This window comes from Patagioenas fasciata, chromosome 20 (assembly GCF_037038585.1).
Source record: "Patagioenas fasciata isolate bPatFas1 chromosome 20, bPatFas1.hap1, whole genome shotgun sequence".
Classification (NCBI taxonomy): Eukaryota; Metazoa; Chordata; class Aves; order Columbiformes; family Columbidae; genus Patagioenas; species Patagioenas fasciata.
The window spans coordinates 9,897,918-9,918,736 of NC_092539.1; the positions used below are offsets into that span (position 1 = coordinate 9,897,918).

Genomic DNA, 20,819 nt, shown 5'->3' on the forward strand with positions numbered 1-20,819 from the left:
ACGGCCTCGCGGGACGGTCGTTGTTCTTCTTTAAAGAGTAATTAAAAGGTAATTTTAAGAGGGACGTGGCTTTCTGCTCCTCGACTTGTACAAGTCTATAGCACAATGACTTGATGGCTTCGAAACTTCTCATGGGTACATTTGTTAACCTTAGAATTATCTTCACTAGTTAAGTTAGGTTATGTTCTTCTGTATAATTTTAAGTCCATTTTTTAGCAGTATTTTCTTAATGTCTAATGAAGACAATCATCTCCTTGCTGTTTGCATTTGATCTCAAGATTAAACATCGATCTATGTGTGCAGTATGTTCTAGAAATGGGTTCTCATGGTGGAAATTGTGGGATATGGATGTCAACCAATGGAAAATATTGAAGTGTTTAGAGGTAGAAGAACATGAACCGAGTTGTGGCTTAAATTCAGTTTTAAAATGTTCAGTTCAATAGCCACAGGATTTAATGCAGTGGTTGAATCATGGAAAATAAGGATAAAGTAAATTAATTAAATGACATCTAAATAAAATGTTGGAGTCGTACTGTTCCGGTAACACAACAGAGTATCTAAAGTCCCCTTTCCACAATGAGTTTTGAAAACCGAGGCTAAAAGGGAAGATTTCACATGTCCCAGCAAGATGGTTTGACCCAAGGGCTCACAAATCCGAAGCCACCTTGCTATGGATTTTAGGATAAAAGGTTTGCTTCCAGCAAAACAAAGACGACCGCAGGCCGGCCTGTTGCTGCATGCAGCTCTTTTATTTCCATTGGTCTTTACAGAAATGTGAAGCATCTTCACAGTAATTGTACAAAACCATCTCCGGTGGCTGCAGAACGCGGCACAGAACGGGGGCCGGGGCTGAGAAGGAACCGTGTGCGAGCTGAGCCCTCCCAGGAGAAACGCCGTGTTCTGGAGAGATCGAAGTAAAAACAGGTATAACGGGGAATATAATAAATATACTCTAACGTTTGTTTGAATATGCGGTTTTACTTTAATGCACGATATATGGATTTAGTGCATATTCAGCGTATGAAACCGTTAGTGGACGTGTAACATGCGACGGAGCTGTTTCAGGTTCCCCAGGGCCTGGGGTGGCTGCGTTGGAGTTTCCTTCAGGACAATGGGGTTTCTCTGGGTTTATTGGCAGCATTGGACGCCATGGCCGTGTTTCCTGCCCCGGGAGAAGCAGAAATGCCCCTTCCTGCTCTATCAACGTTTCCAGGACCGTTACAAAAATAAAATACTTCTGTTTTTACATTAGTACCGTAACTGAGACTAAAGAATTAGAAAACTTAAATGCTTGTTCTTCGACTTGCATTGCCCACAGGTATCTACAGGATTTATTTCAACATCCCGTCAGAATGTGCGCTAGAAATTTACACCATAGAAAGTATGCAAAACGCGCAGGGTTTATACACAGAGCTCTCGATGTAGATACAGCTCTTTATACATTAAACAAACCAAAGCATTGTCAAAATGCAGTAACACTGAGGGTTGGGTCTTGTCTTTTTTGTAATGTCACAAACCACACGTAGATGGGATTTCTTTTCATATGTGGGTTTCCTCTTCCGTTCATGTGCTCCTTGAATTAAGGGGCAATAAGAATTCCCCATCACTCATCACCCAAGCTGCATGGACGAAAAATATTGAGAAATACATTCTGAATAGTTAAATATGTGCAGATCATCGCATCACCCAGCCTCCTTTGTTTTTAACCTGTCCTAGGGAAAAGAAAAAATAAAAATAAAAAGATAAAAGAAAAAAACAACCAAACACCACACAAAACTCCCCCAAACAACCCAACCCAAACCCAACCACAAAGCCACGCAGGCACACGTGGTTTCCCAACACCTCCAGGCGATGCTGGTTCTGTCTGGTCCTACCCCCCCAGCATCCTCTCTCCACACACGTTTCTCCCATCCCTGTTTCCCCCAGGTCCGTCCCACCAAACGCTCACAACCGCAACTTGCAACATTTGGTTCTCTTTTTCTTCTTTTTGTAAACAACTTTTATCAGGGTATCACGGGGAACGACCAGGGAATGTTTTTGGCAATAACCCATTCAGCTGGCAGCGAGTGCGGGATGGCTGCTGGGGTTTCGTGGTCACGTTGTGCTTTACAGGCTCCCCATAAAAAATAAAATCACATTGGAGTTTTAACACATGAATGTAAAAGTATATAAAGTTAACAACGTGCTTATTCGCTTGGCAGTCAGCTTAAACCTTTACACATCAATATTGTAGAGGAGTGTGCAAAAATAGATGGAGAACACGTTTTGTATTTCTGCTACAGAAAGGTCTCTAGACCAGGGCAGGTGCCTGCGGTGATTTAACGCTGCACATCCCCATGTTCCGTTGGGTTGTGAAGCTGAGGACAGACGGAGCTGCGGGAGGACCGGGCAGAACCCACGAGGGACACGAATGGGTGACAAGGGGTGTTGCTGCAGGGGCAGCGTGGCCTTTGGGCACCCCAGTTTGCTGTGGTTTGGCTTGGGAGATGCTGGACACGGTGCAGCCGCATCCTCCCATCCCATCTGTCCCCACCGACACAGCTCCGAGTGCTCCTCTCACCGCTGCCCATCACCAAAACCAACAGAGGATGAAGAACGTGAGTTGGGTGGAAGAGCACAAGTGTGGTACCCGGGGGTACCCGCCGGAGGAGGAGGAGGAGAAGGGTTGCGGTGCAGTTTTGCTCTTGTATGGACAAGCCCCATCAACTCCAAACGACTTGCAACACGTGGGGACAATACGAAACATGGTCCTGCTCACACGGGGTCATTTGGCATCCGGGTCTCAGCCACGTCCCACCAGCACCAGCGAAGACTTTCTCACTAGTTGCGGTATTCATAGAAAAAGTTAAAAGCCACGGGGGACGTACGACCACTGTCCGTCAGTCTGTCCGGCTGTCCCGTCCCTCCGGGGGGTGTCTGGACACGCCTTCTGTGGTGCAAAGCCAGGCTGGGCACCACTTTCCTGGGGCGACGGGCCCCCCCCGGGCAGCAGCAGCCTTCCCCCAGCTGGCCATCCTCTTCGTCACCGCCGCTCCCCGGCAGGGACACGGGGCAGGGGGCTGCTCACAACTGGGTCTCGTCGCGCGTTTCGGGGTTGCAGGGGCCCAGCTTGTTGCTGCAGCTGCTCTTGCGGCTGTGGCCATCGTTGGACACATGGGCCAGCGGGTCCGAGCGGATCAGGTACCTACAGGGCAGAGCTTGGTTAAGCCACCGGGACCCCCTCTGGTTCCCCCATTGCAGGAGGGAGCTGGGCAAATCCTAAATTGGAGTCTGGGACATGCAGGGATGTTCGTTGGCACCGTGCTGGGAGCTGCTGCTTGTGGCGGCTGTAAAAATAATGAGTTATTTCTCCTGGTGCTGCACAGCAGCAAAGCCAAGGGAAAAGCCTCCGCATGGCTGGTTGGAGCAGCAATCAGCAAAACTGGGGGGTTTGGGAACAGGAGGGGGGGAATGGCTTGGGAAGGAGTGAAAAACCTCAGGTCATGATGAGAAATCAGCACCTACACGATGTCATTGAGCTCCAGCCGCGTGTCCGGGGGGGGATTGATCAGGACGTAGGACAAGGTGTTCTGGTGGTCGTTCATCTCATCTGCGACAGGAGGGGAAAGGGTTGGTGAGGGACACCCTGACGGACACCCCGACAGACACCCCGCTGCAGCGGCCCCGAGCACCAGGCTCCGAGGGGTCACAGCTTGTCCCCAAGGACGGCAAACGCGTTCCTGCCCTGGGGAGGCCATGGACAAGAGCGCTGCTGCCAGCAGAGCACCAGGAGCATCGCTGCCTCCCCCTCTGCGCCTCCCCAGCCGCTCCCCCCACACAGATGTAATTCTTCAAAATCCCCTCTCCCAACCCAAAACCAAAAAGAAGGTGTCTTACCTTGGTTCAGTGCAAAAAAGGGAACAGGTTAGTCTTCCACGTTAGGTACAGCACAATGACTCCACGCACCAGGTCAGGGTGGCCAAACCCCCCCCCGGGCAGCTCAAACGCTCTTCCCGCTTCTCCCCTCCTTGAATGACTCCATTTAGCATCATCCAGCAACGGGATTTAGCTCAGTGACCGTGTCTCTCGCCAGCCCAATGGAAATGACCTCCATGCAGTTTCGGAGCTGTCGATGCCATTCAGGGACAGCTCTAAACTACGGTGACATCGCGGTGGGGATTGGGGCCACCGAAAGCTGCACCCATGGGTGCCGCGCAGGGTGAACGGGCGGCCTCGAGGCCGGGGGGGCACCCTGCACTTTCCGAAATAGCTGAGAACAAGATCATGGGTGAAATGAATGGGGGTGCGAGGCTGCGGGCAGCCGGGGAGGGGGTGGAAGCTGCGACAGATAACATCATAGACAGAGTGAGTGAGCGGGTGCGGATGGACAGGATGGAGAGGGGACGGACAGACGGACGGCAGGGGCAGCGTGATGAGCGCGGGGGGACACCAGCTGGCTGCAAGGCTTATCACTGGGACACATCTCCGGGCTCTCAGAAAGGGCCCTCTAAGCAGCATCGGTGCACAGGAGCTGTTTGCTCCGGGTGGGGCCTGCACCCCACGACCTGTCCTGCTGCTCCCCACACCCAGCCCTGGGGTCCCCCTGTCCCAGCCGCGATCTGGAGCGGATCCCCGGTCTAAGGCTGCCCTGCCACGTGGTGGGACACAGGCCGAGTCCTCTGCCAGAACAGCACCCATGGGTGCTGAGCAGAACAGCACCAAGCTGCCCTTCATCCTCAGCGCTGGGGTGAGACCTCTGAACTGGGGCTTTTCTCCGGCTGTGACATGAGCCACAGCAGCTCAAGCCACCACAGCCACCTGGGTTTGCCATGACGGGAGGTGGGAAGGACCCTGGCAGCTTCTCTGCTCCATGGAAGCTCCTTTTCCTGACCCCTGGGCAGCCAAGCCAGGCGCTGCTCAACCACCAAGTCCATCGCCACCTCGTCCCCGTGGCACAGCAGCAGGGCTCAGCCCACAAGCACCCTCCAGCAATATTTTTTGGGGGGGAGCCAGCGGTGAGCTCCAGCTCCTGCCCCCATGCAAAGATGCCACCATGTCAGATGGTGACCCGGGAGGTGTCCTGGGTGCCCATGGTGCACCCACTGTGCTCGGCCCCAGCGCTTCTGTAGAAGGGGGCGATTCCAGCGGGGCTGAGCTGAGCTCAGCCCAGCCAGCAATGCACTCTGTGGGGCTCCCATGAGCCCCAGCAGGGGCTGCTGCTCCCATACTCCATGGGAAAATGCCAACCTTTCACCTTAAACATGGGCTAGTGAAGCCTAAAATACAGCTGGGTTGGGCTACTGCTAATCTCTAGGCTGCTGCAGTAAAATAAAATGGCATTTCCCATGCACTCTACACCGCTGTGTAAAGCTGTAAATGGTGCAATAAGCCTGCAGCTCCCGCGGACACCACCGAAGTGCCCCGGGGCAGCTGCAGTAGCCCCGGTGCTTGTGGCCACTGCCTCGTGCCAAGCCCAGCACCTCCCCGGCCAGCAAACAGGCTCTGCTAACGCTCCAGAGCTGTCCAGGAACGCAAACCAAGGATTGCCAAGGGCTTCCCAAGCGCTGCCCTGTCCCAGGCTGCGGTGACCCACGTGCAGCCGAGAGGCGAAGGGGCCGGTGCGGGAGCTCCAGCATCACCCGCCAACAGCTTCTCCCCCTATGCATCCCCTCCTCAAACTGCCACTGGCTTTACAGACCAAAAACAACTCGCAAAGCAAAGGAGGGAGATGGTTTTTTGTAACCCCTTGGAAGAACTCAGCTAGAAAAGGGTCCCTTGCGTTTTTAATCTCCATGACTTGATGAAGCCCTGTGTTCGCACCATCGTCGCAGGACGGTCTTTCGTTTTCCAACGCCACCCAACAAATCAGTGCTTGAAAGGCTCGGGTATCTGAGGTGAAAACCGGCAAGGGTGTGGATTGGGCTTAGCTGGCATGATCTTGTTGTACGCTGCACACCATGAGTCACGCGGGACTCCCAGGGAAAGGGAATTACCTTGCAAATATCCCAGGTTTACCCGATTCATCACATCACTGGCTGTTAAATTTGCTACATCCTCTACAGAACATACAGGGAAAGGCACAGACATAAACAGAGAGAGAGAGAGAGGTCAGCAAGCCATGATTCAGCAAATATCAGAGACGAGCTCCTGCACTGCAGCAATAAAATGAGCAAAAGAAAAAGGGGGAGAAGGCAGAGCAACGTGTTCTTCCAAAACGCCATGGGTGTCCAGACACTGATGGTGACACATGGTGACAACACGCTGTCCCGGGCACAGCTGGGCGCAGCCGTGCCGCTGGTCCCCCCGCCGTGCCCAGCGCCCCGGTCCCCACATCGCCCTCCCGCCCCGATGGGAGACGCATCCTGCACCCCGGGGGCTCTGGAGCGCCCCCAGTTTACACCAGCCAAAAACTGCAGGATCAGCCAGGTGAAGGCTGCAAACTGATGCCAACCCAAGCAATGGCGCCCCGAGCGTCCCAGCAGGACTGGGATGCAGGGTGGCCCCTGGGGATGCTGAGCCGCAGCCATGTGGGCAGGAAAGCCGTCCCTGCCTTCACCTCTGCCTGCGTGGGCAGGGGCTGCGAGCCCTGGTCTCCCTCAGCTCTTGCTCCATGTGCACCTCCATTTCCCAGCTCCCCACGCCTGAGTTGCGTAAACAGCTTTTTTATGGCACCAAGTGCCATCAGCTGCGCTCCAGCCTCTGCAACAGAGCTGCAGGAGATGGAAGTTCCCCAGAAAAAGAGGCAGAATTTTTTAGGGCTAGTACTATAGGAAAAAAAGAGGGGAATGTACCCCTGTGAGCCCTCGCCTGGTGTCCCCAGTGTCCCCTCACAAGCCGCTCTCCTGCCTCCCTCCCCAAGAATGCCCACAGCCACCACGTTCACCCTCCAGCTCCAAACCCCTTCCTGCGCTGCATTTCTTGACATTTTCTCCTCCTCTTTCACGTGCCTGAAGGGCTGCGAGGGAGAAGCCACCATGGGAGAGGAGGAATCCCCACCCTGACCCCCGAAATCAGCCCCCGGCCCAGCTCTGGGCCAGTGCCAGCGGGGCAGACAGATGCTCTTCGAGGATGGAGCAAACAGGCAGCAGCACAGGATGGCTCAAAAGAAAGAACGGGGAAAATAAACCCAAACCACACAAACCAAGGCAACTATGGGCCACAAGACTTTGTCATAACCAAGGGGTGGGGAATTGTCCGGGGGGGACACAGACGCCAGCACCGACAGGCGGGTGAGAAGCTTCACGAGAAACGCGGCTGCAGGAGGGACCCTGCGGGCTCACCCCAGCCAGACATCGCTTTCACACACAATGAAGCAAACCACTCAGCCCTGCAGCTACCGAAATGTTTCCCATGGAAGCATTTTATGAAGAATTAACGCCTATAACAAAAGGGGTCTGTGCCAGCTGATGGGGCTTCACCTCTCCTGCCGCACTGGGGGCAGATGGGTTTTGCTGACATGGGAGTCAGCGTGTCCTGAACCAGAAAGTGGGGGCAAGAGGGGATCGCACCCTAAGGCTGCGCGGCAGCACTTGGTCCAGCTGTAGGCAGAAGGGTGAGAGTTACTGAGTTACTCTGCACTGCAAAGTCCTGCCTGGACCCAGCCCAGAGCCCCGAAATGGGGGGTGCTGCCTCAAGTTGTCTGGGGGCAGTAGATGAGGGGGCTCTGCATGGCGAGACCCCAGCCCTGAACACCTGCGTCTGCAGAAGCGCAAGCAAGCTGGGGAATGTGCCTGCGGGGTTAGGCTTGGTGAGGAGTTAGGCTCAGCTTGGGGGTAGGCTCAGCTTGGGGGTTACCTGAGGAGCCCACGAGCGGGATGCGCCACCGCAGAGAAGCGCGACCGAACGGCACTTACCGTACCCGGTGGTGGGCAAGCCCAGGTGCTTCATGCGGTTCTTGACGAGCTCGGAAAGCTCCTGCCGCTCGGAGCGGCGGTAGAGGCTGAGGCGCTGCTGGCTGATCCACTCGGCCGTCTTGCCCGAGTGCTTGTTGGCCTTCCTGCTGAGGCGCCGGGCCCACTGCATGCTCTTGCGCCGCAGCAGCGGGTGCTCGGACTGGTCGCTGGAGCAGGAGTTCCTGTGGTGGCTGGTCTTGATGCCCCAGTGCTCCTTGATGTCCTTGGTGTCCTCGCAGTCCTCCACGTTGATTGAGATCTGTGACTGGAAGCCCAGTAGGTCACGGAGGGGACACAGGGGGAGCCAAAAAGAGCCTGTCCTGTCTCTGGTGGGGTGGGATCTCTCCCGTGGGATGGGATCCTTGCTCTGATCCCCATCTCTACTGCTAAAACTACCTGGCCAGCAGATTTGGGACAAGCAGGCTGCTCAGGGCAGTGGTGGAGTCACCATCCCTGGAGGGGTTGAACAGATGCAGAGATGAGGTTCTCAGGGACATGGGGTAGTGCCAGGGGTGGGTTAACGGTTGGACTTGATGATCTTGAGGGTTTTTTCCAACGAAAATGATTCTGTGATTTTAAGTGGAGTCTAATGGGCACCCGACATCTCTAACACGCTTATCCCTGGGCTGCCCAAGGGACAGCCATGCTCGTGTCCCCACTTTCATCTTACAGCAGATGTGCTGCTGCATGCCCGATACAGCAATCCCCATGGGGAAGCAGGAATTTAGTAATAAAGCAGTTTAAAGCATCTCTAAGCAAGAGGTGGATTGCACTGAATTAAATGGCAACTTTCAGCTCCCTCTAGCTGCCTCCTACAAAGCTGAAAACTGAAGGTATTTAAAACAGGGCATGGCCCTTCTGTGGGGACAGGCAGTGCCATGCTGGCACCGGGGTGACAGCTGGCACAAGGCATGTGGCGGCTCTTGGTGGCCACAGGAGCTGCTCAGTAAGCCAGCCCAGCCACTTGCCCTTGGGCAGCCTGGGGACGGGGGACCAGGGGCAGTGGTGACAGCTGGGACGATGCCCGAGCAGCGGGATGCGAGCGGCACTCACCTGCGCTCTGATGTCGTGGGGCTGCAGCAGGGGAAAAGGAAGGAAAAACGAAGTGTCAGCCCAGCAAACGGCCAGCCCTGCTGTGCCACATCCCCCCCGCGCCCTGGGGACTCGGTGACACGCGGCACTGCAGAAAACATGCCCAGAAAACCCCCTGCCTGCCCACAGCTGGGCTGCTGCCCCAAGAGATGGGCAGTTATCCCAGGCCAGGACACTGTCACCATAACGCAGATGCAGGGACACCAGGGAAGCAAAGGCAGAGCTTCCCCTCCCCTCCCCACTCCCTGTTGCCCCTAGGGCTGAGGGGGCTCATGGACCCCCCATCTCTGCCAGGGGGATGCTCGTCCAGGACCACCAGCAGCCCCTACCTCAGAGGTTGCGAACATGTGCGACTCCGTCCTGTAAATCCCGATGGGAATCTCCGCGCTGGAGGAGCAGAGCTTCTGGAAGAGGCGGCCGTATGTCCGGATCCATAGGTCATCCTCAGTGATCTTCATCTGAGCAACAGAGGAGAAACATCAACCGCCCAGCAGAGCCTGCTGAGGAGCACCCTGGGGCTCATCCCTGTCAATCCCAAAAGTGAGCTTGACCTCCCAAAAAGACCAGGGGCAATTTCTGACCCCAGACTTCAGAAGGGGGATTTTGGTCACTGATAGCTCTTGGGCTTTTGGTAGTGCTGAGACTCCCCATACACGATGCAGGCTGGCATATTCTGCCCGATGTTTCCTCCCCCTGTTTCCCCAGAAGAGAGGAACCCTCCACCCCGGTGTATGGGGTGATAGAGCCCTCCAGATCCACAATGACTTGGCCCAATGGTTTCAACCCAGAGGGACTCCGCACCTACCGCACAGAGGTAGCCAGAGCCCGGCGTGGTGTCCAAACCCAGCAGCAGCCGCGTGATGGTGATCATGTAGTCCTTCACAAACGACTGGGGGGAGACATTTGGGCAGGAAGCCGGAGAAAAGGTTTGCTCGGTTATTCACTGGGAGATGCAGAGGGGCCGGGGAGCATCACTGGCTCTGTGGGGCTCTCACCTGGTAGAGCAGCGTGTCCAACATGCTGATGCTGAAGACCCTCCCGGCCGCGAAGGGCAGGCGGAACATGAAGGCCAGGTTGGAGCCGTTCTCTCGCTCTTTCTGCAAAAGGAAGAGGAGATGTGAGCACCCACAGGCAAATCCTCTTATAGCAGGGGCTTGTTCACAGCCTTACAGGGCGCTTAACAAAGCAAAACCACACAGGTGCCCCCTGCAGGGGTTGCACAGAAACTGGAAGTCTCGTGAAAATGGGAGGACACCAGCATGGTGATTGTGGTGAGTGTGCCAGGAGGGAACCAGGGCAGCACCCTTACACTGGCTGACAGGGGGTTCTTCTTCATGGAAATGTGTGACACATGGTTGGGTTTTTTTGACAGGGGCTGGATGTGACCCTTGTCACACGCCCCAGTGTCTGGTTCAGGGGTATTTTCTCCCTGTCAGAAGATCTGTCTCAGCGCAGTGACCCCTCTGCCCCTTTTACTGCAGCCACAGCACAAAAACCTGATTCAGAGGCCCAGTGTGGCCAGCACAGCAGGAGGCAAAGCAGCGCAAACTCCAGCCACTGATAAACACATAAATACAGAGGAGGAGGCAGCTAGTCCAAAGCTCAACTGCCCATTTCTTTGTCTGCTGCAAACTATCGCAGGTAAATGCACACTATGGTAGCTACAACATGCAGAAGAGCGCAGAGCCTCGAGGAGCAAAAATGTGGTCACTCTCAGCATTGACTTCCCATGCCCTATGGGAGGAGAAGACCTTCTCTTACCTTTTCTAGCTTGGAAAGGGCAAGAGAGTAACTGTCCTTTGCTCTGAACTGCATGAACCTCATGTTGGAGGGGTGGGTCAGCTCGGTGATGATGCTGAGGCTGGGGAAGAGCCTGCAATGGAAAGAGACCTGTTGTCCTGCAGCTCCCTCGAAGTGACAGCACTCCCTGCAGTTAAACCCAAGCAAGACCAAACCCATCTCTGTGCCTGCCTGAGGTCAGAAATAGCCAACTAGATGCTGTTTCCTAGAGTGAGCCCAACAACAGACGTGTCCCATTGCCTGTAGCCACTATCCCAGTCACCTCCACCCTTCCCAGCACAGGTAAGAGGCCTTGACAGAGCTGGGGCAGTTGTCACCCCTCACCTGAACATGGTCTGGACGTTGACAATCGTCTTTGCATCCGCCATGTAGTCCTCCTCAGCACTCATTGTGCTCTCCTTGTCCACAACAACCAGGTTGTCGGCATAGATGATGCCGCACTGCAGCAAGCTGTCCAGGCTGGGCAGTTCCCAAAGAGAAGAGCGCAGAGTCAGCCCTTGCAAACGACACAGGGAAGCACCACGCTGCAATGCCCAGCGCTACAGTAAGCCCGGCTGCTCCCAACCACCAGCTCTTCACCTGCTCACATCTACTGGGGGGGTTTGACAACCCAAGAAGCCAAGGGTGAGCTCAGCTCTACAGTACCAACCCTGGGGCTTCCCATGGGATGGCCCAAAAGTCTGGGCTGGGGTCAATTGGAACAGGGCAGCAGTGGTGTCACCATCCCTGGAGGGGTTGAACAGACGTATAGATGAGGTTCTCAGGGACATGGGTTAGTGCCTGGGGTGGGTTAATGGTTGGACTCGATGATTGTGAGGGTCTCTTCCAACCAAAATCATTCTGTGAAATGCAACAGATTTAAGGATTACTCTAAGTAACAACAGCCACACGCAGAAACACCTACTTGTCAATCGTGCCCTCCATGTAGTAAACCATGGGGAAGCAACAGATGGCTTCCAGAAAGTGGTGTTCAGGCCTGGAGGAAGAGCAACAGAGAGCAAAGTGGTTCAGCAAGACACAAAACCCACACAGGAGCTGCCAGGGCCAGCAGCCAACAGTGGCACGGCCATTCCCCCACAGCACGAGATGCCCACGAAAACCCAGGGGAGGGCTCGTGGTGGTGGGAAACATCCGCAGAAAAGTACTTGCTTGTTGTCCAGCAGCAACACGATGGGGTTCAACTCTTTGCGGGACCGATAGTACGCGCGGAGGGGGACAATGAAGTTATACAGCCCGTTGCCAGCCGTCTCCGCCGAAACAATAATCAGTTTGTTCTTAAACCCGTAGGCTTTGGCATCTTCAAAGCTGTTGTGCTTGCAGCCCTGTGCGGTGGAAGAAGGTGTTGCGGGGACTCAGAACGCGGCTCTCGGCCGCCCACCCGCCGTCCTGCTGCGTCCCCATCCTACCTTGTCCAGCCTCAGGCAGCAGAAAGGGGCTTTCTCAGGTAAAAGGTGGCACAGAGTCGGGGAGCTCCCGATGTAGGGTGAGTTCGGGGGGTAGCCCTTCACGTACCTGCGGCAGAGAGAAAAATCCCACAGTGAGGATACGGGGAGAGCTTTCCACATGCACAACGCTCAGACGCTGGGAAAAACATTTAAAAGCAGTAGACCCAGGGCTCACGCACATCACTGGCAAATGCTTTGCAAAACTCTCCCGCAGCAGCTGGAAATTTCACAAAATACACATATTTAGGAATCTCTCTTGCTATGCAAAAGATCATGAGGTTGTAAATATGCAGCAGTCCCTGCGTGGGTGGGGAAAGCAGCAGCCAGGACCATTGGGCACAGCTGCAGGGAGACAGGGCAGACGGCTCCAGGAGAGGGGGACGATGCTGAGCCACGTAAAGAAGCAAAAAAACTCACGGTCCATTTTTAGAGCTTGTTTTGGTGAACAGAATTTTTTATACATCACCATTTGTATTTTTGATGGAACCAGCAGCAGGAATTTTCATCGAAAGTGCAGCCTACAAGTGGGCACGAATCAAAAGCCGTGAGCCTGCGGATGCTGGGTGAGCTCCTCACACCACTGACACCATCCAAACAGGTAACCAGTAAAGCACGTGCTTATCTGGCTGCCGTAAACTAACAGCTTTAAAGCTGGAGTAAACATTTATTTTGTACTTTTTATATATATGCAATGGAGAAGAGGATCCCGTTCATGTTGGTGAGTGAAGAGAGGCGAGAGGACTGATGGAACAACCCTGCGGTGTCTGGCTCAGTGTGACTTTGCTGATGCCCAGAGGAGATTTCTCCAAAACTGCAGGAAAGGCTGACGGCCAGGCAGTGATTGCCCATGTTACAGATGTCGCTTTGCTCAGAAAAAGCCGAGAGGGGCTCAGCTGGATCATCCCTCCAGCACCACAGAGCACCCGCCATGTGCAGTGCTCCCCATATCCCCGAAACGCCGGATGGCTCGACCAAAGGCGGGCAACTCACTCCACAACCGCCGACCCCTCTTCATCCGACTGCGTCATCTCGTCCTCTGACTGGTCGCTGAGCAGGTCGCAGGGCAGCAGGGACGAGGTGTCGGCCAGCTCGAGGACCGGCGCGATGCTGGGCCGCCGGTTGCCAGAGCCGTTCTCGGCCGGCAGCGCCAGCTTGCTGCTGTTGGCCGGGCGGCACTCCGTGTTCTGCAGGTCCATGGCCACTGTACCTGGACACGGCGGGGGGAAGCACGGCAAACACGCTATAAGGAGGTGAAGAGAGCTGCAAAGCGTCACGGAAAAGCATCGCGTGTTACAAGTGCGATGGGAGCGGCTGAGGGACATGAGGGGTTCAGCCTGGAGAACAGGAGCTGAGGGGAGACCTTCTGATCTCTGAACTGCCTGAAAGGAGCTTGGAGCCAGGGGGGGTCGGGCTCTGCTCCCAAGGAACAAGAGCCAGGAGCAGAGGAAACGGCCTCAAGTTGCACCAGGGGAGGTTGAGGTTGGATCTGGGGAACAATTTCTTCCCCAAAGGGCTGTGGGGCATTGAACAGGCTGCCCAGGGCAGTGCTGGAGTCACCATCCCCGGAGGGCTGGACAGATGGAGACGAGGTTCTCAGGACGTGGGGAGTGCCAGGGGTGGGTTATGATTGGACTCAATGACCTTGAGGGTCTCCTCCAGCCAAGCAAAGACCAGGTGCTGGGCTCACCGGGCACCACTGGGATTTCTCTCCCTCCTGTTACTCTTTGTCAAAGGTCCCTCCGTGAACGAGCCACGTTACAAGAACACTGACAAGTGCTGTTCAGCAAAACGCTTTGAGCTTGCTGGGGGATAATCTATGCAAATTGCTGCTCATGAGTACAAACGCATAAATTATTTGCCTGAAATATAATTTGCTCCTATGGCACAGCGTCCCCAAAATTCGCTCTCCCCAGACAGAAGCTGGAAGTAATGACTCATGGTATTTTTTTATTTGCGAAAATGCACCACTCGCTGCAGAGCAAACTATGCTGTGAATCATAAACATGATTTAGGGTGCAGCCAGTGGCATTTATTCTTCCAGCCAGGGTTTGAGGGATTTATGTAAATACTGTTGAAGCTAATGGACATCAGGAGCTTTAATAATGACATTTGTGCTTGCTGAGAGCACCCAGGGTGCAACGAGCACTGTGTATTTACCAGTGAGGTGACCGGGACATGGCTTGGAAAGGGATTTTCAGTGGCTTCAGCAAAATGCAGGTGGGGGGCATGGCAAGGAGTTCGCAAAATAAAACCAAACTGGGGAAAGGAAACAAAACCAAACCTGTGGAAGGAGATGGAGCAGCGTGTGCAGGATCCTGCCCCCTCCCTGCCTGCCGAGCCCCCCGACTCACCCATGCTGGCGATGATGCTGTGCACCGGCAGGCGGGATGGCCCATCGTAGATGCCTCTCCCCGCAAAGCCCTTCTTCTTCTGCTTCTCCTCCTGCTTGAAGATGAAGGCAGAGTTCTCCTCCTTGGTGATGTTGATGTAGAAGCAGGTGTCGGATGCTGCCATGATGTGCCGTGGGCCGGGGTTCAGCAGGATGCTCTTGTTCTCCTCCCTCCGGATGCCGATCAGACAGACGCCGTACCTGCGCGGGGAGCACGACGTGGGCGCTCACAGCTGGAGAACAGCCCCTTGGGGGCTTTGTCTTGGCACAAAGGACCTGGCAGCACCCTCCAGCCCCAGGCACACACACTGGTAGACGTGTCCTGCCCACCCCTGCCCATCAGCCCCTGTCCTCACTTCTTGTGCGCATGGAAGGCGGCGTAGGTGAAGCTCTTCCCCTCGTACTCCATGAAGAACTTGCTGTCGCCCATGCGGATGTGATAGACCTCGTTGCCCGAGCAGCGCCCGTACATCCGCTGCCACTGCTCCGGGGACTCCTGGCCCTCCCTGCAACAACAGCAACACTATGTTGGGATGGACCCCCAGGGCCAGGATGGACCCCTCCAACTGTTGGGATAACACCACTAAAAATCAGATATTTTTACTCCTAGTTTCTGGAAAGGTGGTGTTGGCCAGTCCATCTGCACTGGTGTGTTCATCTACAATATTGGCTTTTGCTCCTGACCCAGCTGGGGGTCCCAGGTCCTGATGTGCTCCCCCAGACCCACTTGAGTCCCCTGGGCCCAGAGCCCCCAGTTCTGCCGTCCCTCCACACTCAGGCTGGACAGGCAGGGACGGGGACAGGCAGGGACGGGGACAGGCAGGGACGGGGACAGGCAGGGACGGGGACAGGCAGCACTCACTGGCCGCGGGAGGTGTGCACCAGCAGTGTGATGAGGGTGGAGGTGGCAGGGCAGACGCAGTTCAGGGCGAGCATGGCGTATTTGCACTCCTCTTCACAGACGACGTGATCTGAAGGGCAGAGGGGACCGTCACGGCCGGGACAAGGACAGATGGGCTCCTCGTTGGGAAATGCCGTGCAGCCCCTCCGACTCACCGGCAAACTTGACGTGAAACTTGTTCTCAGGCTTTAAAATCTGAACGTAGAGAGGACAGTTGGGAGCAAAATCTTTCACAGCCCAGGCTCTCAGGATGGTCTGGTGGTCCTGGCCAAGGAGAAGAGCAATAGCTGCATGTCTGATGCTTTATTCTCCCCAATGCTTTGATGCTCAGGATGAACTGCAAAGTGCCCGGCCACTGTGGAGACGTACGGCAAGGAGTCCTCCAACACCCACTACTAACGATAACGGCCCCCCCACTCCCTAAAACCCCTATGTGGGTGTCCAGGGACCGAGCTCAGCACTCGAACCCCACGCTCTCACCCAAATGCCTCCCAATGCCCTCCCATGTTGTGCAGAAGTGATGTGCAGTGATCACCCTGGTCCCTTCCAGCCTGACACAGGACTAATTTCTGCCCGTGCCATCCCCCAGGCCTGGCTTACCGCCGCGGTGCGGTCCACCTCATTTCGGCTGCTGAGAATGAAGCAAGCTTCTCCATTGTCCATCCTGCAAACAGAGAGCGGTGACCCCATTAATTCCATGGGCCAGCAAACCTGCCAAGCATCTACCTGTACCAGGATGCTGCCAGGCCCCCTCCGAGATCCCTGCGAAGGGTCACCCATCCCCATGCATCTGGGCTGACATTACTAGGGACCCTCCTGTGCAGCGCGGCAGGACCGGCCTCGCCGGGGATGTGCAGCGTGTCCCTCTGCTCACTTGGCTCTCATGAGATCCTGGTCCTTCAGCGCTGAGCCCTGGAGGTAAATCACTCTCTGCGACCACAGAGGGATCTGCAGGACACGCCGCACCTGGATGTCCATCTCTGTTGGGCAAAGTATCACCACGTAGTAATCCTGCAAGAGAGGGGCTGGCGTGGGTCGGGGGGCTGGTGGTCCCACTCATGCTGGCCACAGCAAGCTGAGACACAAGGTTTTGCTGCCTGATCAAACAGCTCTTTTGGGGCTTTCAATATTTGCTCCTGGCGTGCAACACTCCGTGCCCCTGCTACAGGGTCTTCCAAGGGTGTTGGAAAACACACCAGCATCTTCTCCACCCCGTTCTGCACAATAAAACCAGCACAGATACATTTGACCATGGAGCGAGGAAAGAGCTGCACACTCCCAGCAAAGTGGAGCCTCTTGCAGGATTTTAAAGCTTAAATGTATGGAGTGAAGGCTGGGTGACAGTAATGAAGCGTATGTGAGTGCTGGAATGAAGCACAAATCTGAAACACATCTGTGATGCTCTCGTCTCCAGGAGATGGAACGGCACAGACATTTGTGAGAAGATCGCTTATTATGTGGAGACACTCCAGCTAGAGCCGGGTAAATCCCACTGAGGTTCAGCAATTACATGTTCTGTTTCTGTCTGAGAGTCTTCATTCAGTAAAGACATCCTCTAATCTAGAAAAGTCCCTCTGGTCCCTCTCCATGCGCTTACCCAGGGCTGCAACAGGCCTGTGGTTGGGTCAGGCACAGAGAGTCCCACCACTGAGATGGCAAAGTGAGGTGACCGCAGGGTACCACTTGTCACCTCTCCCTGGCCACTGGAGCACGTGATTTCCAGCGCCGGGCTGGATGGTTTTACCTTATTCTTTGCTACAGTCACCATATCTGGGCAGGACACTCACCACCTGCAGGGACCTTGCTGTGCCCGGGAAGGACAAGTGTTGACCAAGTTCACGAGAACACGCCTCATCCTCACCTGCAGGCGCGGGTGGGCGTAAAACTCATTGAGGAAGTCCATGAGGAGATCGATCTTGAGGGAGCTGACACAAAGGACGACGTGTTTCTCTGTCTGGGCACGGTGACGGCTGTAATTCCCTCCCGACTTCTGCCGCTCCATCCACAGGTAGACGAGCTCCTCGAACTGCAAACGAAGGCAGAGAGCTGACGTCCCCCTCGGTGGGGCTGCCTGGCTGCAGGCTCTGCATCCCTCTCCATCCTCAGCCACATGGGTCTCACCTGGAGTGGCAGCACGACCAGGGCAACACAAATCATTATCACGACGAGGAGCTGGGAAGGCCAGATCTTTGGTGTCACATCTCCATATCCCACGGTGGAAAAGGTGACGATGCAGAAATAGAAGGACTTGAAGAGGGAGAGCTTCTCACCTGCTCTTTCTAAATGCTGGATGCCACAGGTCCTGAGGGGAGAAAGCACATGTCACAGCGAACACTTCCCTGTCTGGGGGACAGGCAGTGCCCACAGCTTCTGCTGCAGTCAGAAGGTGACTTACACCCACACCCATTTGTCTGTAACACACTGTCAGCATCAGCAGTGGGTTTGTGTCACCAACAGAAGTGATTCAGTTAACGATGCTTACAGAGGGAGTCAGCCTGATGTGGTTGCTCACCAAAGCAGCCTGGGGAAGTCTAGGTCCTTGGTCATGATAAGACCGTGCCATGGACAGTTTGTTTCAAAGTCATCTTGCTAAACACAAGTGTCACCTGAGTTGTTCTGGACCCGAATTGTAGCCCTGATGCATCCGCCAAGAAATCTGGGAGCACTGACGAGCTCCCAAATTGCATTAGTCACTCACATTAGAGGATCGTCTTTATTGCCAAAGACTCATGGGCCTAAAAGTTTCATTTCCTCTCCGTTCAGCAACTTAGCTGGTATCATATTCTTCAAGCCCAGACCAAGGGAGCCAGAGGAAAACTTGAGAAGTCTAATTCAAAGCTAAATACCCAGCGGTGAGAACTGACTCCTTCATAAAGCAATGCCCTTGTTGTTGGCAATATGCAGAGTAAAGGCTCAGTCAATTGGCAGAAGACCCAGTGGCATATTACTCAAATGAGCTCAGCTACCTGGGTGAAGAAGGTGATTTAGTGAAACGAAGAGCAACACTCACCCCGTGAAAAGGAGACACAGGAGGGTGCAGATCAGAATGAGCACCTGGTTGAACATCGCAGACTGGGTCCTCTGTATGGCTCGGTGCAGGTCGTTCTGGGAAGAGAGGAGAGGACTCAGCAGCCTGGGGAGCCTGAGGGTAACGTCTCCTCCATGAACCAGCTGCTATCCTGCTGGCTCCAGCAATGCCCCTCAGATGGAGGTCAGGCCAGAATTTGGCCCTGGAAAAGGGCCGTGCATTGCTGTGAGCAGGTCTGGGCTCTGCTGCTGGGAGAGACAGCCCGAGCAGGCACATGGGAATGGCTGGAATATCTCGTCCTGCTGAAATCCCGCATCCTGGGGACAGCTGGAGTCTGTCCCTTTCCATATGCAGCCAACGGAGTCAACGTGGCACCAATGGGCTCCTGCTCAGGCCCCAGCATCCCCAGCTGGCAGAGCCTCACCTCCCACCCAGCCCAGCACCAAAACCCTGCCCGGGAGCCAGCGGCAGGCAAGGGACCCCCGGCATCCCCAGGGCACAGGGACCCGGGGTGAGCGGGCTGGGACGTGTCCGGTCACTCACAATCATGTTCTCCAGCGCATACTTGGCGAGCCAGCAGTTTAGAAACACAGGGATGAACAAATTCCGCAAAGGAGGCCAGAATATCTACGAAAGCAAGAGTTACTCATAGAAAAAGCCATGTTCTCTATCAGAAAAAGCTATAAACAGTCAATGTGAGCCCTGTTGGGAAGGGTCCATCTCCAGACTAAGCCTCTGCAGATGCTGCCACCAAACGCTGCCCTGATTCCCCAGCTGCAGCGGAGCAGCTGAAATGGGAGGATGGTTTTCGGGACAACGCTAAAGAGAAAATCATTATATTGAAAAATATTGAAGCGAGTATTTTCTGCCAGCTTTAAATATTACTTGGCCAGATATCTATTTTTCTTTATTTCACCACCAAAACTACAGTACTTACTCAACTTAAAGCCGCTAGAAAATGCCAGTGGGAAACACTCACCGTGATAATAAATGGCACCGTGTTGATCATCTCAAGGATGAACGAAATGCGAAAAATCTGTTCCCAGATGTTCCCCTGAGGAATCAAAAACAATAATTAAATAAGCTTAAAAAGCTGCCAAATGATAATTAAAAAGCTCCCACTCTGCCACAGACCCTGCTGGGTGGGGGAATCACACCAGAGCAGCCGGAAAGATGCTCTGGTTTGCCTGCGGGAGATGTGGTGTTGGTGGCAGAAATGCTGTAACATCTTCCCTAACTATTCTGTCCTTCTCACAGCCACAATGTCCCTCTGTCCATCGCTACTGCTCCCCAAACCCAGGGGACAACAACGCTTCACGTGAGGATGGAGAATGAGAGTGGTCGATACAGATCGCTGGCGCTGAAACCAGGCGGGTGACACAGAGTCTGAATGTCTTCTGCCAACTGCCCCAGGGGTCCTGAGAAGATGCCATTTGTCAAGGTCACTTTTCTTGGCCATTTTAAGTGGCTTTGGTCCAAAGAAGCCAGCCTGTGCCTGCCCCAGCCCGGCTTGGAGCAGCGCCCGCCACCTCCGGAGGCAGCAGATCTCAGCACACACAGGGGTCAGGTTGCCGAGCTCAGCCTTAGGAACTCGGTGTGCATCAATCTGGCCCCCCAAAAAAGCCTGGAGCTTTTGTAAAACAGGTCTGAATCTAAAGGCAGGCAGAAAAAGAAGATGCCCCATCTCTGCCAAACACTTATCCAGCAGCCCGAGGGGGAATGAGAAAGGAAAACAGCCACAGCCGAGACAAACGTCCTCTCAGGATGCTTCAGACAGCTCAAAGACAGAGAAATTAATTCATGCGGGGGGGTCAGACCCAGCCAGCACATCACTGTCCACCCCCGGGCGCTCACCTTGTAGCTGAGATAGATGAGCAGCATGGTCTCCAGAAAGCTGATCAGAGCGATGCTGACCTGCAGGGACAGACAGCAGCTGCCGAGGGCTCGCTCAATGCATCTCCTGTTGATCAGAGCCCTCCCTGCCCTGTGCCAGGAGGTATCTCAGATGACAGCCTGCCTGTTTGCTCTCCCTGCACCCGTTTGGGTCCAAAACGTGAGCATCTGCCACGCACCAGCCGTGCTGGCAGCCCCAGGCAGAAGCCAACAGGCACTAAACCCTCCTGCGAGTGATTCCCAAGAGCTGTGCAGCCTGAGATCAGCCCGTTCCTGATGCCACTGCATCCCCCCAGGGAGGAGCTGAGCCTCAGCATTTTATCTTCCTACAGCTTGTCCTCTCCTATCAGCACCAGCATCCTCACCCAGGGCGTGTGGCTGCTCCCAGCAGAAGCCCCAG

The 20,819-nt window shown here is 54.9% G+C and overlaps 1 protein-coding gene across 2 annotated transcripts in view; it reads right to left on the minus strand.

Annotated features, from left to right (window-relative positions):
• Positions 1-728: 728 nt before the first annotated feature.
• Positions 729-20,819, minus strand: part of KCNT1 (potassium sodium-activated channel subfamily T member 1) — a 71,666-nt gene continuing 51,575 nt past the window's right edge. Inside the window, exons 7-32 of one of the 2 annotated variants that reach the window (XM_065853872.2) lie at positions 20,381-20,440; positions 19,506-19,580; positions 19,070-19,153; positions 18,509-18,603; positions 17,620-17,800; positions 17,360-17,524; positions 16,373-16,509; positions 16,099-16,162; positions 15,654-15,762; positions 15,460-15,568; positions 14,954-15,103; positions 14,560-14,798; positions 13,199-13,415; positions 12,170-12,275; positions 11,913-12,085; positions 11,668-11,739; positions 11,088-11,222; positions 10,725-10,836; positions 9,959-10,060; positions 9,769-9,852; positions 9,293-9,421; positions 8,925-8,945; positions 7,833-8,136; positions 5,973-6,035; positions 3,505-3,589; positions 729-3,184 (exon numbers count right to left, since the gene is read on the minus strand). In XM_065853872.2, coding sequence (XP_065709944.1) covers positions 3,064-3,184; positions 3,505-3,589; positions 5,973-6,035; positions 7,833-8,136; positions 8,925-8,945; positions 9,293-9,421; positions 9,769-9,852; positions 9,959-10,060; positions 10,725-10,836; positions 11,088-11,222; positions 11,668-11,739; positions 11,913-12,085; positions 12,170-12,275; positions 13,199-13,415; positions 14,560-14,798; positions 14,954-15,103; positions 15,460-15,568; positions 15,654-15,762; positions 16,099-16,162; positions 16,373-16,509; positions 17,360-17,524; positions 17,620-17,800; positions 18,509-18,603; positions 19,070-19,153; positions 19,506-19,580; positions 20,381-20,440 — 3,192 coding nt within the window. In that variant the 3' untranslated portion in view covers positions 729-3,063. The remainder of the gene's footprint in view (positions 3,185-3,504; positions 3,590-5,972; positions 6,036-7,832; positions 8,137-8,924; positions 8,946-9,292; positions 9,422-9,768; positions 9,853-9,958; positions 10,061-10,724; positions 10,837-11,087; positions 11,223-11,667; positions 11,740-11,912; positions 12,086-12,169; positions 12,276-13,198; positions 13,416-14,559; positions 14,799-14,953; positions 15,104-15,459; positions 15,569-15,653; positions 15,763-16,098; positions 16,163-16,372; positions 16,510-17,359; positions 17,525-17,619; positions 17,801-18,508; positions 18,604-19,069; positions 19,154-19,505; positions 19,581-20,380; positions 20,441-20,819) is intronic. The other variant, XM_065853873.2, reaches the window with a different exon arrangement.